This window comes from Acipenser ruthenus, chromosome 11 (genome assembly GCF_902713425.1).
Source record: "Acipenser ruthenus chromosome 11, fAciRut3.2 maternal haplotype, whole genome shotgun sequence".
NCBI classification, from domain to species: Eukaryota; Metazoa; Chordata; class Actinopteri; order Acipenseriformes; family Acipenseridae; genus Acipenser; species Acipenser ruthenus.
In genome coordinates this window covers 6,945,978-6,963,138 of record NC_081199.1, presented here as the reverse complement: position 1 = coordinate 6,963,138, position 17,161 = coordinate 6,945,978, and the positions used below count along the sequence as shown (strand labels likewise).

At 40.3% G+C, this 17,161-nt stretch overlaps 1 protein-coding gene across 7 annotated transcripts in view; it reads left to right on the top strand.

Moving 5' to 3' along the window:
* The window catches only part of LOC117426587 (calcineurin-binding protein cabin-1-like), a 71,256-nt gene that overhangs the window by 42,067 nt on the left and 12,028 nt on the right, over positions 1-17,161 (top strand). For all 7 annotated transcript variants that reach the window (XM_059033158.1, XM_059033157.1, XM_059033156.1 and 4 more), the window contains 4 exons: positions 5,221-5,384; positions 5,951-6,047; positions 6,427-6,978; positions 13,388-13,462. In XM_059033158.1, coding sequence (XP_058889141.1) covers positions 5,221-5,384; positions 5,951-6,047; positions 6,427-6,978; positions 13,388-13,462 — 888 coding nt within the window. The remainder of the gene's footprint in view (positions 1-5,220; positions 5,385-5,950; positions 6,048-6,426; positions 6,979-13,387; positions 13,463-17,161) is intronic.

Below are 17,161 nucleotides of genomic sequence, written 5' to 3'. Positions count from 1 at the left end.
CTGTGCAATATCCCAAACGTGTACTATTTTGTGTTTTAGAAATAACATTTTGTATGTTTTCAAAGGATAGATCAGCTTTATTAATGCTTTTGGGTGTGGGGTGGTATAATACCTGAAGTGTGCTTCTCATAGATTTTACTGTTTTCTGCAATGGAGAGATTTCAGATTGTGTTCTGTGTGTTGTTTTTTTCCTGACAATATTAAACATCTAGTGTGAGTTTTGAGCGCTGCTCCTTTAAGACCCTATCAACAGTCAGCCCTGCACTTGGGGGGCTGCCCTGTGTGTGCTGATCTAGCCTCTCTTTGTGAATCTCTGTCACGTTTTGTCATTAGCTGTGGTTATGGAGGGGAATCCCTCTCTGACTGGGGCACCTTCTGTCTGTGCCGCTTGCCGATGGTTTATTCATAGCCAGGAGCCAGGAAGCTCTCGCTGGTGAAGCGTGATCTGATGACAAATGATTTTACCTCTGCCTGAATTATTCATTTAAATGTTGTATTTGATGCCCTGTTCCATTTTATATCACTTCTCCTGTGTGTTGCTTTACTTTGTGTAATAACGCAGTAATTCCAAATTCATGTACTTTTCCTTGAAGGTAATTAAAAGATTTTAAATAGAAATATATTCTACAGTAAAACAACGCTATATTTTGATACAAAACCATTCAGTGCAAATTAATGATGGGGAAACCTTGAATAAGCAGTCACACGTTTTCTGTCGTTCAGTGTTCAATGTGTATGTTTTATAAGACTTGAATCCTAATGTCTCTCATAAATCCCGACAGCTTCATTGTCTCTGTACATGCACAGCTATGGACTCCTGAGAGTCCTTGCAAACCAAAGTGGTTGGATTACGTTTTGTTTAGTTTTTTTTCCCTAAATGTTGACATTTAGGGAAAAAACTGAACGACTGAAAACGTGTGACTACTTATTCAAGGTTTCCCCTGTAGAGTGATGTTACTTTCTTGAACCATCTTTTGGCACCATCATCTAATGGTTAGACACATACCTGTTTTTAACTTTTCTTGGTGTTTTGTTTTTTTTTCCATGGGAAGATCAAATATTTATGCAGAAGAGCTGGAAAAGATCAAAGCAGGATTATTTGTACAGTTGTCGGTTGGCGCTACAGGGTGGTCTTGGCCAAAGTGTTTGTGTAATGCCTCAAAAAATATAGGGTAACGCACCGTTTTTGTAATTGACTTTCAGTTTCAAAGAAACCTTGAATTTAGATGGCAGTGGCTGCTGTGGATTTGTTTACTGTAGTTTCTTCTTTTATAAATCCACAATTTTCAGTTTGCTTAATTGAACTGGAAGATTTGAAAGGGTGGTGTCCCAAGAGGTGTAGCCCACTTCCCCTGCTCGTTCTCTGCTACAGCTGGGCTAGAGCGTGGGGGAGGCAGTAGATTGGTTAAAGATGCTTTCCAGTTTCTCAACTGCACCTGACCTGTTGCAGGCTTCTAGAACCTTGTGCTGTACTTTTATAAAAATGACCAACCATACCCAGCAATGATCTTGCATGGCGCTGTTTGAAAACTGAATAAGGTCATGGGTACACGCCCAGCACTTAAGTGATAAGGTGTTTCCAAACCTGTCTCACAGGTTCCTGGATCAGACAGTTGATTTACTGCACTGCTCCAATTAAGTGGCATTCATAGATGTGTACAAAAATGCTGTTTAGGAGTGCCCCAATTGTATACCCTGCATACCGGCAGTATTGTCCACCCTCCAAACAGACACACATACAGGACTGACATCATTTATGCATAATGGAAATGAGTGCTGATGAGTTCCTATGGAAACATGTGCTTAATTTAATGAATGTAATGTCTTTTGTTTGAAGCAGTGCAGACTAATTCAGATGGGTGTAGCATAAGTGTAGCTGAGTATCAGGGACTGGACTGGGCTGCACTGCACTGCCTCTAAGCCATCCAGCTCCCAGAAGCCACTCATTAAAAAAACCTTTTTCTTCATTTGATGAATTTGCTAAAGGCAGCAGAGTGATCTCTGACTTCTATATTTGTTCATTAGCTCTGCTGCAGTGTGATATTTGGGGAAGGAAGAACATACTGTATCTATCCCAGTTATCAAACTCATTCATTTTATTCTAATTCTACATTGTGGGATGTGACATTCTTTACTGTTACATTTCAGATTTTACAGATGCATAAACTGTAGTTTGGTGGTAAATGAACAATCTGTGACATCTGCATTTGCATTTGAAGGTTAGAAACGTATTGAAATATGAGGTATATATCACCCACAGGGTTTCACGCTGTGTTCCTGAGGGTTGTGTGCATTGGACGTTCTCTGGTTTTTAGGGAATGCGGACCATTATACACTGATCGTGTCTGTCTCACACTACACAGTAAACACGATAACTGCCTTGAATTCTCGCAAATATTGTCTCCTGTCGTGGACTTCTAGCCTGCTGTAGACATTTGGATGTATTATTTAAACAGAATTTAAAAGCATCTTCCAGCAGAGGCATCCCTTCCTGAACCCTACTCCTGGAAAACCTTTTCCGCCTCCCCTAGCCCATACATTAAACCAGTAGTGTCAGCCCTTTCCCAGGGCACCTGGGTGTTGAAGAAAAGTACCAGCATTAAACCAGAAATATTGAGATTTCTACTGCAAACTATAGAAATACCAGTACTTTTAGATGTTGTTGACTGTTTAGTGCAGCTAACATACTATATGTATAAAGCAAAATAGAGCTTTCGAGACAATTTAGGTCAAACTGAATTCTAATTCAAAGGTTTATCATTCATGATCCTCTTTGTAGTTTGTTCTCCAGCTTTCCAATCAACCCATTTTTATAATCTTCTAATGGGTTTTAGGATTTAAAAACTGTATACGGGATTGAAAAACAGGTCTCTAGGGAGGAAGATGGGAGCTCACTTTCTTCATCTTCATCTTCATCATCATGGTAGAGAATTGGAATGAACGGCAAGACTAAGTGATTTTCAGAACTTGCCTCTGTACCAAAGTTCCATGTCTTTTATCAAGCATTAGAATTAAAAAACACCAACATTTTAAAATTCATATTAAAAAAATGTGTGCTAACAATAGTGTTTTGAGTGATTCTCGGTGTCAACAGCAATAGGAAATAGCTGTGCAGGTGTAGGAGTAAAATAAACACTAGAAGCTAGAAGCAATAAAACATAGCAAATGGAGCCCGGAGAGACCAGCTTGGTGGCTGACGATGGCAAAGTATAAGCATGCTCTGACCAGGGATGGAAATAAGACTCCCATTGCATAGCAGTCTGATCCATTCCTGGTTTTACTAGGAGTTTTTATTAAGACACACCTGTGCTTGTTACCTATACACTGGAGCTAATCAGGCTCAAACCTGGCATGGGTGAAACTGCTGTGCAGTTGGAGTCTTATTTCCATCCCTGGCTCTGACCAGGTTTGCGGTTTCAGAAAACTCTGTGGAATGTTAGACGTGCCGGGACTCAAACGCAGGGCTGTTTTTGAAAAGCTTTTGGTTTTGAACAGAGGACGATTGTTTATCCTTTACCCTGGGTGCAGTAAAGAAATGGCCATGTGCAGCAGGGCCCAGTCCAAATCAGCATGATGTGTGCTACACTATAAACCAAAGTGAGTGCTTAAATACTTCCATGAAAACCTAGCCTAGAAAAGCAACCAAGAAAACTGGCATTCATAGTTTTAATGGCTTTTTAAAATGTTTTTTAAACAAGTGAGTTTAGTAGCCATACTTCAGAATAATCAAACAGCTCGCGATGGTAGTCTTATAGGGAGCTTGCAATGTGTTTTTTTTTTAAATTGGTTTTAACAACATCAATACAGATAATATTTCAGCATGGCATTTTAAGCCATCGTGGATTCCATTTTAGGAATACTAGTATAGCTTTTGTAGTTGTGTTGGAGTCTTTAAAGAAGTTCTGTGGCAGCTTGCGGAGGGGCCTCGCAGGGTCAGTTTCTGGGCTGCACAACGCATCTGTTTAAGCTCTAGGGAAGGGAAAGCTTGCACCATTTGGACTGCGACAAGTCATTCCTTCATGTAAATACAGAGCTGGCTGGAAATGCATTTGAGTTGGCAATGGGGAAAGCTACAGCTCTTTTCCAAGCCTCGGCATGGAAAGCCAGCAGCATTGCAGTGCAGTTGCTGGGTTTAGTCAAAAACAGGGCGGAATGTGTAGCACTTCCCTTTCCCCAATGGAAACTGAAATGTACAACATGGTTCATCTCTTGCTTTGCATAAGTAACCTTCATTTGCAACATTAGCTTAGCAAATAGCATGTGCTGTAAGCCAGCTATCGCGTTAAAACATTTACATTTACCGGATGAGACTGTGTGTAAAAATCTTGTTGAATTTTAATATGATGATGGGGGAAATGGGGGGCCACAGTCTTGGAAGTTACTGTGGGTTTTAGTAATCCTGAGACTAAACTGAAGGGCCATTTATTTGGAACAGTTTATCTCTTAACAGTTAAACTAAGCAGATTATTTTGCAGTTGCTCAATCTGGTGCATGGCTTTGATCTAATAAAAAAAACTGGAAGGGTTAGGGCATTCCCTGTGGAATGGCTCTGCCATCTAGGACCAGCCCAGCCTTTCCTTCCCAAGATTATGAGGAAACACATCATGGTTAATCTTCTCTCTCTGTCTCTGGACACTGCATTCATTGTAATTGATTCGGCTGGGGCTTTCCCACGTCTGTTCAGCACTGCGCTCCAGCATTGCCTTCGTGGTGCATGACAATAACGTGCCTGACATTTGGATATTCACTTTCCTTTTTTTTCTTTACACAATTTGAGTATACAAGTGCTGCATAATTCATCTTGTTAACTGTTGCATTTTATGCAGTGTTTTTTTTTTTTTTTTTTTTTTTTACAATTCTGTTAACTGAATATTTGAAATGTGTTCACACAAAGCATGTTTTGCAGCCTGTGTACATTTGTATAAATTATAGAATCATCACCTTTTGAGACAGTAGCATCCTGTCCTCTATATCAAAGTTTGTCATATGTGCTCTGTTGCTCATAAGAAAAAACTGACTTTCAGGTGTTTCTTATGTATTGCCCTGCCCATGTAGTGTGCATGTTTTAATACGTAAGTGTACTAATGAATATAGATGTCAGTGTGGGTCAAAGAGCTCTTTAGCTGCTATAGATGGAGTGACCCACTTAGAAATGTATGTATTGTATATTGAATGGTAAATCCACATATTTATTGTTTGTTTGTTTGTTTGTTTGTTTAGGGAATCTGGCGAATTCCAGTAGATGAAATCGATCGGCCAGGTAGCTTTGCGTCTCATATGAACCGCTCCATTGTTCTCCTATTAGAGGTTCTGTCTCAGCTCAAGGACCACAACACCCTGCTCAAAGTCTCGTTAATGCTCCAGAGGACGCCGGACCAGGGAAAGTGAGTACTTCCTCATGGAAATGTACAGCGCAGGCTGGTTCCATAACAATGATTACATAGAAAGGTGTAAGAAGGTACTTTCCCTCAGGATACCCCCAGTGAAATCCTGCTTTCCATCTATTGTACAGCTAGGAGGGATGTCATCCAGTGAGTGGCTGAGCTAAGCTGGGCTGGGAACTATGATCTGTGCTTACAAGAGAAAAATAATGCTGGTGCTGATAGTTAAAGAAGTGAATTCGCTGGCCCTAAATGCATTCATCCTCCAGGGCCTGGGTTCAGTTCTGCCCTAGGGCCTAGATTTTGGTACATCACAAGCCGTCACTCAGTTCAGCCGAACAGCTTTGTTTAAGACAGGGCCTGTGTGAAGCAGGACCTTGTTACAGGCAGGCAAAATCACAAGAGTAGGGAACACATCAGACTAAATATGCCTTTGATTCAGTGGAGACTGTGTTACCTGAAACAACTCCCTTTCCAAGACTGCAAAGATGACGGCTCTGTGATGTCTCGCCTATGATACCTGCCCCAGTATTGATCTGCTATTGTCCGTCTGTCTGTCTGTCTTGTAGAAAATATTTGAGGGATGTGGATCGCCAGCTTCTTGCCAGGAGAGCTTTTTTCCTCAATGTGAAAGTACTGGAGGACACTCTGAACAAACTAACTGGGGTAAAGAACAAGTTCCATGGTGTTAAAGCGATACAAATGCAATGCAGAAGTGCCTACACACAATGCTGTCATCATGGGAGAATTATTAATAACATAGAAACAGAGTTCTCCATGAACATCATATCCACTTTACAGCCACTATTGTTCTCACAGATCCATTTTATTTCATGTTTACGAACCATTCTCATGCTTTGTCTTTGTTCAATGCTCGTGTCTAGCTACAATTAATAATGTGACTTGAGTATGTTTTAGCTGCTCGGACTTCTTTTGCTGTAAAGTGTTTACTTCTAAGAACTGAAGCCACTTTGGAAGTGTACAGTAATATAGTTATTTCACTAGATGTATTTTCTTTTATAATATATATTTTTTTTTTTTACAGGTGTCAGAACAGCCCATTTCTACCTTGTCACAGTCTTTGATGGGGGAGATGACGACGGACGTCTCTAACAAACCCAGCCCGGCCAAGCAGCAGACCGACAAGCTGGAGAAACCAGAGAAAGCAGAGAAAGCGGACGCCACGGGAGAACCAGCAAGACCGGGCTCTGAGGAGCCCATGGAGATGGAGGCTGGCCGCTGGCCGGAATCCAGCAAGGCAGACTCTGCTTGTAAATCTTTGGATGCAGACTTTTCAAAAGCTGAGGAGAAGCTCCCAGAGGGCAGCAAGACCCCAGAACTCTCCCTGGAGGACTTGAGCATCAGCTCCAAGCAGCAGGCAGCGGCTAAGGGACTGTCCCACGTAAGCGCTGGCGGGATGGAGTCTGGCATCGTGAGGAGACCCAGCCGCAAGAGGAAGCTGCTGGAGGACACAGACTCAGGGAAGACGCTGCTATTGGATGCCTACAGGGTGTGGCAACAGGGACAGAAAATCATGACGTACGACCTGGGCAGGATTGAGACGATCATGTCGGAGACCTACATGTTAATCAAACAGGTAACAAGATTTATTTTGGTAACTGGTCTTTGGGGGCTATAAAGCAGGTAAAAAGATGCAGTCGCAGGTTTAAAGAGCTTGACTAGAATAGCCTTTGAGGACCTGAGCCGCATTTTTTAAATCTAAATTTAAAAGGATGTTATGTCCCAATTAAATGTATGGACAAAATATGCAATATCTTTAAATAACTTATGGTGACACATTGACATATGATGCCAGACTGAGACCAGATTAAGCATTGTGTTTATTTCTAATTACTGAAAGTTGTAATTTGGTTACAAATGATACAACTAAAATGAGAGTTCTACATTGAGGATGGTGTGTGGTATATTAAAGAACCTGTAATTCATGAAGCACTTATAGGGACACACAGCAAGTCTATTGTTGATCTGGGCTCTATTAGCTTCCTGTTATAATTGCTCATCACACCCCTGAGCCTTAGACAGTCTTGTAAACAAGCATGGATATGCCAGTATGTCCTTAGGTAGGCACACAGGTTTTAATGCATTTCCACCACCCTAGACTCACAGAAGCCTATTGTTAATAACAGTACGTCATTTGAATACAGTAGTTGCAGTGTTTGAATTTAGCATTTTTCTGTTACATGGTATATCTCTTTTGTTGATGGTATTCAAGCTTTGTTTGCTGAGCAGTACACTATATAGGGTAACCTGTCTCCGTGGTGTTCATCAAAGATCATTTCAACTCGCAAATAAATATTTAAACATCATGTTGAAAAAGATGTTGTTGGGATACCTGCAGAGCAGGGGACAGTGTGTAGAGCTTATGACAAACTCTATTATCTTTGTTCTGTAACAAGACAATGTGTTACTTCCCCATTTCTGCACGAAATATGGCAAGATACTGTAAAAGCTTCAATTGAGACCACAGAAATGAAGCAGGTCTGTTACTTGAAATTGCTCCTGCACCAGCTATCCTCTGGCAGTGTTTCTCTGGTTCTGAATCTGCCAAGTTCAGGCTTCTCTTAATGTTTTGCAGGCTCCTGTGGTGAAGCCCAGGGCATTCTGCCTCTTCATCTTTGATCTTGCGATTGACAAACTGCCCAGTGGAACCCTAGGTGGCCAATTTATTTCAGTGGTAATAAACTTCATTACAGCCTACCCTGCTGATCCTGAAACATTCGCCACGATAAGCGGGATAAACAAGCCAAAATTTTATAAGACATTTATTGTTGCTTATCTAGGAAGCTTAGAGCAGTTCGATATTGTCCCGTCTGTGTAAACAGGGAAATTGCAAAAACTTTTATGAACTTGCATGAACCGTTTCAGGTTATTGCTTAGAAACACATGGTGTTGCGTGTGATCTGTAAAGCACGGCTAATTGACGTAGCTGTCCTGGGAAATGTTAATGAGTGAAATCCATTAGGTTTATTGTTTTGTAGTGAGTAAACTTGCATTGAACTTGCTAACAAGTTTAATTTTAATGGTGAATGTATATGTTCAGTAGTAAACTAAACTGATTCATGTGCACGTTTAAACTTGACACCCCTGCTTTGAAATCAGACCTATTGTACTTTGAGAAAAACTGTTTCCAAGTCTGCTTGTTCCAGTCTGTGTCTCCAAATGGGTTTACAGAATTGTTTTGTACAAACCCTGGTGTGACAGGGTGTCTAGTAGGGTTAAGCAAGATAACCATTTATTATAAATGGTTATCTGCTGCCCGCCTGGTGTTCTCTCTGCCTCGCTTCGCCCACGCTACTCCACTACTCCGCTCGCTCCACTGGCTCCCGATCACCGCTCGCATCCAGTTCAAGACTCTTGTACTAGCCTACAGATGCCTTGACCAGACTGCACCCAGCTACCTCCAGACCCTCATCTCCCTACACCCCCACTCGACCTCTCCGCTCTGCCTGCACTAGAAGACTAGCTCTACCTCCGCTACGCTCCCCTGCCTCCAGAGCCCGCTCCTTCTCCACCCTTGCTCCGCAGTGGTGGAACGACCTTCCTACAGATGTCAGGACTGCCCAGTCCCTGACCACATTCCGGCGCCTCCTTAAGACTCACCTCTTCAAACAGCACCTCTGTTTGTATCCTGGGACACTATCACCCTTCATTTAAATGTGCTTTATTTTGCTCTTATCTGCCCCCTATTTTACTGCATTTAATCCTGTACTTCAGAATACTGTAATCTGCCAAGTGATTAACCTGTAGTACTTTGTATTTAATCACATCCTGATGTAACTATCACTATTTAATCATATCCTGATGTAACTATCACTATTATCTGCTGTATTATTGAATTGTGGTTTGTCACATTTGTACTTTGCTTGAACAAAAGTTATTGTATTTCTTGCTCTTATTGTATTACTTGTATTGTAACACTTGAAATGTATTTGCTTACGATTGTAAGTCGCCCTGGATAAGGGCGTCTGCTAAGAAATAAATAATAATAATAATAATAGCATTGATCTCTTTAAAATGTATCATATGTGATTTAATACATTAGGTAAAATAGTGTAGAACTGCAACAGATCAGTAAGTTTAAGTCAGAGTTAAATGATGTAATGTTTCAGTTCTTGGTTCACAATACAAGGCTTTTTATTGCTATTGTTGAGTAGTGTAAGTCAGTGCAGTGTAGCCCTGCGATCAGTTTCCTTGGATCTTTTTCAAATGCCATCCAACACTGATTACTTAAAGATTCCTGTGCTGTTGAAACCTGTGAAATATAAATCTGGTGATGAATCAGGATCATTTTTATGCGATTACTGTCTCACGCCTCGCCTGGAGGGCTTTCTCGGTGTGCTCAGTTAAAGACCGTGAGAAAGAGACTTGTAGTGACACGTTGAGGTTCTCTTGGTGGATTGTGTCTCGTTTGCCCCCGGGATCGCCTGGCAGATTAATGTTATCCGACGGGTCCTGGGGTCCAGAGCCTGTTGGTTCTCGGGTCAGCCAGCATATGGAGAAAATGCTCAAGAACTGCTCACGGACCCCTTCCTTCTAAAGCTGTGCATTTTGAAGCAATTAGCTTGGAAACTTTAAATGAACTAGTAATTACAGAGGTGGTCAAAAGTTTTAAAATTTACTGAAAACTTCAGTCATAAAATATCATTAATTGGTGTGTGTTTACTGCATTCATCAGTAGATTACCCTCCTGTCCTTCTATAAACCAAACTGTTGCACTCTGGCTGGTTTTATCTGGTTTTATCTCCAAGTAAAACAGAAACAGTTTTGGTTTGTATGCAAACAAAGTCTTAGTTATTACAGTCCAATACTTAATGTTCTTTTTAGCTTCCTTCAGCATTCATCAGCATACTGACAGTCATTCTCTGAATAGTTTCAGGCTTCATAGTATTGTTCCCAAGCCGTTTCTGTCTGACCCAGATGTCTGTTTTCATCATGTTTTGAAAAACTCACGGCCACAAACACTGAAAGATAACTTCCTGGTTAACCTCTCCAAGTCAGAAATCTGAGATATGCACAAAGCATTGAACGATCGGATAGAAACATCAACTCAAAATTGAGAGGATTGTATTTTTTTTATGGATGCAGGCTACCTAAATTTGCAGAAGATTTGAACTGGAAAGGATAGTAGATTTAAAATGAATACAGTATGTTGGCGAAAGCCTGAGCTGATGTAAATGCAGCACAGAGCTCCCCGGTCGTGATGTGCAGTGCATAAGAGGTGCAGCTATGCAGTTGTGGCAGGAAGGGAAGGGAGGGAGGCTCACAGTAGGAAACCATCCTCAGAGGTCCTGTACTACAGACATGCAGACACTGAATGAATGGTAGTGCATTAGTCTGTTCTCCATCTCTCTCTCTCTCTCTCCGTGGAGTATACTAATGAGAAAAGATGGGTTTTCCCTATGCAGAAGGGGCAGCTACTGTGCAGGAGAACAGCACTGGAATCTCCCCTACACTGTACAACAGTGGCGCTATTCAATTAATCTAAACCATCTTTGTCATTATTAAGACAAGAGCAAATGTATTGTTAGGGCTGGTGGTACACAAAGTATCTGGCTAACTGCACTGGATGTCAGAGGGAGGGGGGCTGTATCTCACATTTACACATTCCAGGGGGTACAATGTCTGAACTTTAAATGTGTTCTATAGTATGTCCCAGCACCAAAAAAAAACTGATTTATAATGAAAAACCCAGAGGACAAAGGGATTGAGGAGGTTCCTGTAGGAATGCTTGTTTAAATAAATATGCAACAGAAATCTAAATTGTGTTGAAAATCCATTGACATGCATCCTATACCTTGGATGCTTGCAGGTTAGACTCCCACAGTTTATTATTCTTAGATCGCTGTGCGGTGTAGTGAGAACGACAAGGCAAGGTGCAGGGAATTGCTTCACTGTACAGGGAACACATTTTGTTCAACTGGGATTGTGTTTGTCAGTGACATCCCACGGAAAGTAGCAACAAGCTACAACACAGAACAAATAAATACAATAAGAATAGTGGAAATTAAAATGTACGTACAGGATACCACTTTATTTCTCGTTATTTTTGGGATAGACATGGTCAGAGGTGGAATTCTGCCGGTACTCTCCGGTACTTTTGTACCGGGTCTTATTTTGATGCCGGTACTGGGTACCGGGATTTATTTAATCTGCTTTTCATCCAACGCAGATGCATTCCATCTAGCACAGCGTTTCTGAAATATGCTTTCGTTCAGCACAGTTCGTGCTGCTTGCATTTTGTTTCCCCATACTGCTTCTGTTTCTGTTGGCTGCTATTGGCCACCATTAACGTCAGTATAATCACTGCATGTTGATTGGTCGAGCTTTCATTCTGATCAGATTTCATTTTGGCACAAATCTCCGCCCATTACGCTTTGTGTCAGTGCTCATTTGTTGATCAACGATAGAAGACTTTAGCAGTGCAATGTGAAAACAGCGATATGGCGTAATTATCATTATTATGAAGTCATAATTATTTTCTTTAGTGTGGCGTAGAAACTATCTGAAATATTCTAAACGAACATTGAAGCACATGAATTTTAAGGCAAAAATCCACGTCCGTGTTCGCCATAAATTATAGTTGTGAAATATTACAAGTAATTATAAAAACGTGTTTTGCTTTGCACCGATTTACCACATTGCCAAGATTTGCGCAAAATTTTCTAAAATGGCAAGTGATGTGTGGGACAGTAGGGATTAACAATAACATAAATAAATAGCAGAAATAAACCAGAGTAATGGATATTATTTTATGAAAATGTGTCTTTTGCCAGAAACCACAATACTAAGGATAAAATAACAACAAAATAACAACATTTATACTGTTTCTGCCTGAAATCTTTTTCTGGAATATAGATTGTGGTAATTAATCTACACAAAAACCAACAGAGAAGCACACAGAACATAATATTGGAAGATAAGTAATAAGTACAAAATAAATAAAAGAAACAGGGATATGTGTTCTAATCCAAAGCTATTATTGCAGCATGGCCAGGTCCTGTTGTAGGTGAGTAGCCAGGGTCTGGAAAGTATGGGGATGATTTCAGAGAATACTATGGAGATTAAAATGGCCAAGTACATTAGTAGTAGTAGTGCCTGTTACATAATACATTGAGAGGTATTTAGCCCCTATTGTGCATTGTTTGACCTTAGCCTTTTTGTATCTTTTTTCATAGCAGTTGTGTTTTTTTTTTTTTTTAAATAGCATTTTTTATAACATCATCCCTTTTTTAGGATATCTTGAAACAAAACTCCAGCTCTACAGCAGTTACTGCATAGTGTAATATTTCTTAATGCTTGTCATTCAAGGTTTAACTTAAGTGTTACCTTACAGTACATGACTGAGTGATACAAGCGGAGGGTACAAAGCTGTCAGTTTTTAGCGTCATTGTTTATGGTGAATTGGTTATAATTGATCAGTTAATTTTTAAGGCTTATTTTGTATATATAAATGTGTATATATATACATTGTTAAAGTATTTATGCATTGGCACTCATTGTCTCAATTATTAAAATGTTTACACCCGGCTGTGCATACGAGTAGCTGCACTTGTTTGTTGAGAATTTCACCCCTGGACATGGTCAACTATTTATTAGCACCAAGGAAATCTGTATCTATCGTAGGAGACCGAATAATTGGCATTGGCGTAGTGGTTAGGGCTCTGGACTCTTGACCGGAGGGTTGTGGGTTCAATCCCCAGTAGGGGACACTGCTGTTGTACCCTTGAGCAAGGTACTTTACCTAGATTGCTCCAGTAAAAACCCAACTGTATAAATGGGTAATTGTATGTAAAATAATGTGATATCTGTATAATGTGAAATAATGTATAATGTGATATCTTGTAACAATTGTAAGTCGCCCTGGATAAGGGCGTCTGCTAAGAAATAAATAATAATAATAATAATAGCCCTGTGCTCACTGCAAGAGGCCATATTTAATTCATCCAGTACAGTGCTTTTCATATTTAATTTATCTTTCTCTTCAGGTCGACGAAGATGCAGCTCTGGATCAAGCAGTGAAATTCTGTCAGATACAAATGGCCACGTCTACACAGAAACAGGTAGGATGCCTTAAACTTGAACGTGTTGCAGAACCTTTTATTACCTTGTGACAGTATGATACCTCTGCCTGTATGTAAGCATGTCAGGCTTTTTAGATGGAACAGCCAATCCAATTGTGGTGTAGATGTTCCGTACGCTCTGATTGGATGGGGTAACGAAGCGAAACCTTCACAACCACTCGACCAGATTTGATTAAACCTTGCTACTCGACCTGCTGTGATTATAGCTGATGTTTTCATGGTGCTGATCTCTACAAGGGTGTTTCTAACCCTGCTAGGTGAGCTGCGTGTCCATGCATATTTATTTTTGTGCCAATGGGTGATATCAGTCCATCTAGTTGCATGCAAGCCTCTTGTTTCTAGGCAGACAGGTAATCATCCCTGAACTTGCCATGATCTCCAATACCTACTCTGCTCAATCTCGACGCGACCGGAAGGTATATCCCCAGAGGAACCTGCTTGTAGCTGTGATGGGTATTGCTACAGAATCTCGCCACATAGAGATATATAGATTTGATTGCAGGTTTATTTAATGCAGACCTGCAGTGCAACGATAAAGAAGACAGCTCAAGGGTGTAACATTAAGTAATGAGTTTTGTAATAATGAAAAAAAAATCTGCCACTGTGTTCATTAAAGATTTAACGGCAGTGCTGCAGTGTTGTGGAGTCTGCCTCTGGCATGAGCAGCGTTGTAGTTGTTGTTTTGTTTCTCCAGCCTGCGCTGCCTCCTTGATTTTTTATTATTGTTGTCAGTCTGCTGCAGTGCCCAGTACTTCAGGATTGAATTTGAACGTTTCCAAGGCAATCAGTCAGCCGCTCTGCATTGCTTTCAATTGCCAGAGCTCAGATCTTACTAAAGAAAAATCTAAAAAATAGAGTATGATTCAATCAGCCCAGGCGCTGCCTCGCAGCAGGCTGTTGCTGGGGTGAAGGGGTTCAGGCAGCAGATTAGAAAAAAAAATACAGAGCCATTGATTTCAAAGGAAACATAAATCTGCTACATTGTTTTCTAACACAAAACCTTGCTGTAATGAGTTTATTATTATTTTCTTATTTATTTATTTTTGTAGCTACTTGTTATCCTGTGTTGAGAGATGCTGTATGGTGGTACCACGTAGAACTAACAAAAGAATTACAGTAAATCTTTTCCAGTATGCCATATAAATCCCACTTTAATAGATTGGATTGATATTGTATTCTGGATTTTGTAACACTTTACATTGTCTCTAATTATTGTGTATTTATATAGTAGTTCATTAGTAAATACATGTGTACTTACACATAGTTGCAATGTACTTTTTTTAATGTGTAAATCTTTTTGCACGATATAACCTTAACTCTACACCTAACCCTTTTCTGATACAATTGTGTACTTGCATATATCATGCAAAAAGATTTACGCATGAAGTATCCTGTAAATATGCATGATAACATTGTAATTATGTGCAAGTACACACGTATTTCCTACTGTAACTACTATGTAAATACACAGTAATTAGAGACACTTAATGAAAAGTGTTCTTAGGGTTTTATTTTTCAGAAGTGGTATCCTTCATGTCCTGAATCTATAGTAACTTTATTTTTTTTTCCCCAAAAAATTTATAAGATGCCAAAGCAAAGTAACTTACAAACTATCTTTTCCGTTAATTAAAATAATAATTCAGCAACTCTAAGGGTTGGTTCATACTTCTATTGCAGATGATTGCGATACGTCCGGCGCAGGCAGCTCTAAAGCTGTGCAGCTTCACTCCAACCATGCAGCAGATGTTGACATTTCAGCATTATCCAACCCTGTGCGGTTTCAGATCGCAGACGCATGAGAAAATGCTGTACGACTTTCCAAAAAAGAGGCAAGTCGCAAGAGTGTGGCTGACGTAATTCTGACCTGTGGCACACGGTCAGAGACCCTCGACTCCGACCAGAAATGAGGTGGGAGTCTGAAGTATGAAGCAACCTTAACACAGTCATGACGTGGGAGTTGGTTTTCTTTGGGCATGTGGAACACCACTCTTAGCTGGTGCTGCTCCTGAACGCAGGACCCAGTTGTTTTTTTTTATTATTATTCTTTTGAAGCGATTTGACTTTTGACCTGTGGTGCTTAACTGTAAGTGTGCAGTGGGAGCAGCGAGTACCTTCAAGTGGTAAACCATGCAGCGTTTGATCTTGTAATTTACGTGAAGCTGCTGTCGACTGAGCTAACCTCAGACACAAGTCCCCCGGATCAAGGGGTTTTCCATTCCCTTCGCAGGGCTTCCCCTTATCTTGCTCAAATTGGAATACAGTTACACTCCTTCTGTGTAACAGTTCATGTGGCACCTTGCAATGTATTATGCCAATAATTTGTATTTAAAGAAGTTGTCCTAGTATTAAAGGGATTACATTTTCCTAGTATCGAATCTCTTACCTCTTTGATAGCCTACTATGTACTTTTTGCATGGATTGTTATTCATCCTGCTTACTAACTATTCCAGCTAAAAACTGCTTCTGAAAAGGCTCATCAAGACTGATTGTGGGGAAGCATGTTAGCCTTGTGCATTGAAGCCTGTCTGTTTATTAGTTCTCCAAAAGCCTTAGCAAAGCTCATTATTCATCATTTAATATAAAAACTATGTATACATGACCTTTTTAAAATATACTCGCAGTGGAAAATATAAAATAACACCAGAAGAAATATTTATCTACCGCAATGACTTTTATAACCCACTTATTTCATTAGTCAGTGCAACAATGGGGCAAAACTAGTTGCACAATTAACAAAGACAGACAACAGGAATTCCCCAGTACGGGACTGAATTCTTTGTTGACGTTCAAATCTGTCGACTCATTTTTAATTTGTAGCAGGTATTGATGTCTGGTTATGTTAATATAGAATCATTCAACAAGGAAAGGTAAAACTGGGCTCTACTGGTTTAAGGCTAAACAGGTGAAAGTAGTGCTGTGTGGTTCCCTGGGTCTTGAAGGCTTGCAGCATCATTTTCTCTGGATCTCAAAGATCTCATCAGGCAGCAGTGTGTTCATTTCCTCAGAGACATCGTGAGGCTTTCCTCTAGATCTAAAGTGTGATACGATTGGGTTGAATCTGTAATGTATAGTCTTCAGATTTCATTATTATTAGTAGCATTTGAAAACCATAGGGAGTAAACAAGTTTGATAAAACAAAAATTGACACTAAAAATGAACATCTAGTTGATCAAAAAGTTCCCCTCAACAGTAGGATGGCTGTTTCCCTTAAACAATTTGTCACTGTGGTGTTATTGGTGGCGCGCACTAGTGAAAACAGGACTGCTCTCTTACATTACGTTGAGTTTGTATTTTTAACAGTTGGGAGGTGAGTCATGTTCCTGGTACAGTACCTCGTGGGGACGTGGTTTCTCGTAGAGTTAGTAAGGCCTGGTTACCGTATCGCACTCTCCAAGTTACTGGCAGGTTGTTGTGGCAGCCAAACGGGTTTGGGGAGGGGGTGAAACTTGCTGATGTGTGTTATCAAATCAAGAATATTAATTCTCTCATCTGCTGAATCTAAGAAATGGCTCAACACAATAATTGTGACGCACCAGTCGTAAGACACACTTTTATGGTTTTCAGTCAGAGTAACGGTGGCGTTGCTAGAATTGTAGTACCCCAAGTTGATAATTATTTTTAATATGCGATAGACAGTTAAATACAATGTAATAGTATGGCATGTATTTACATATGTCA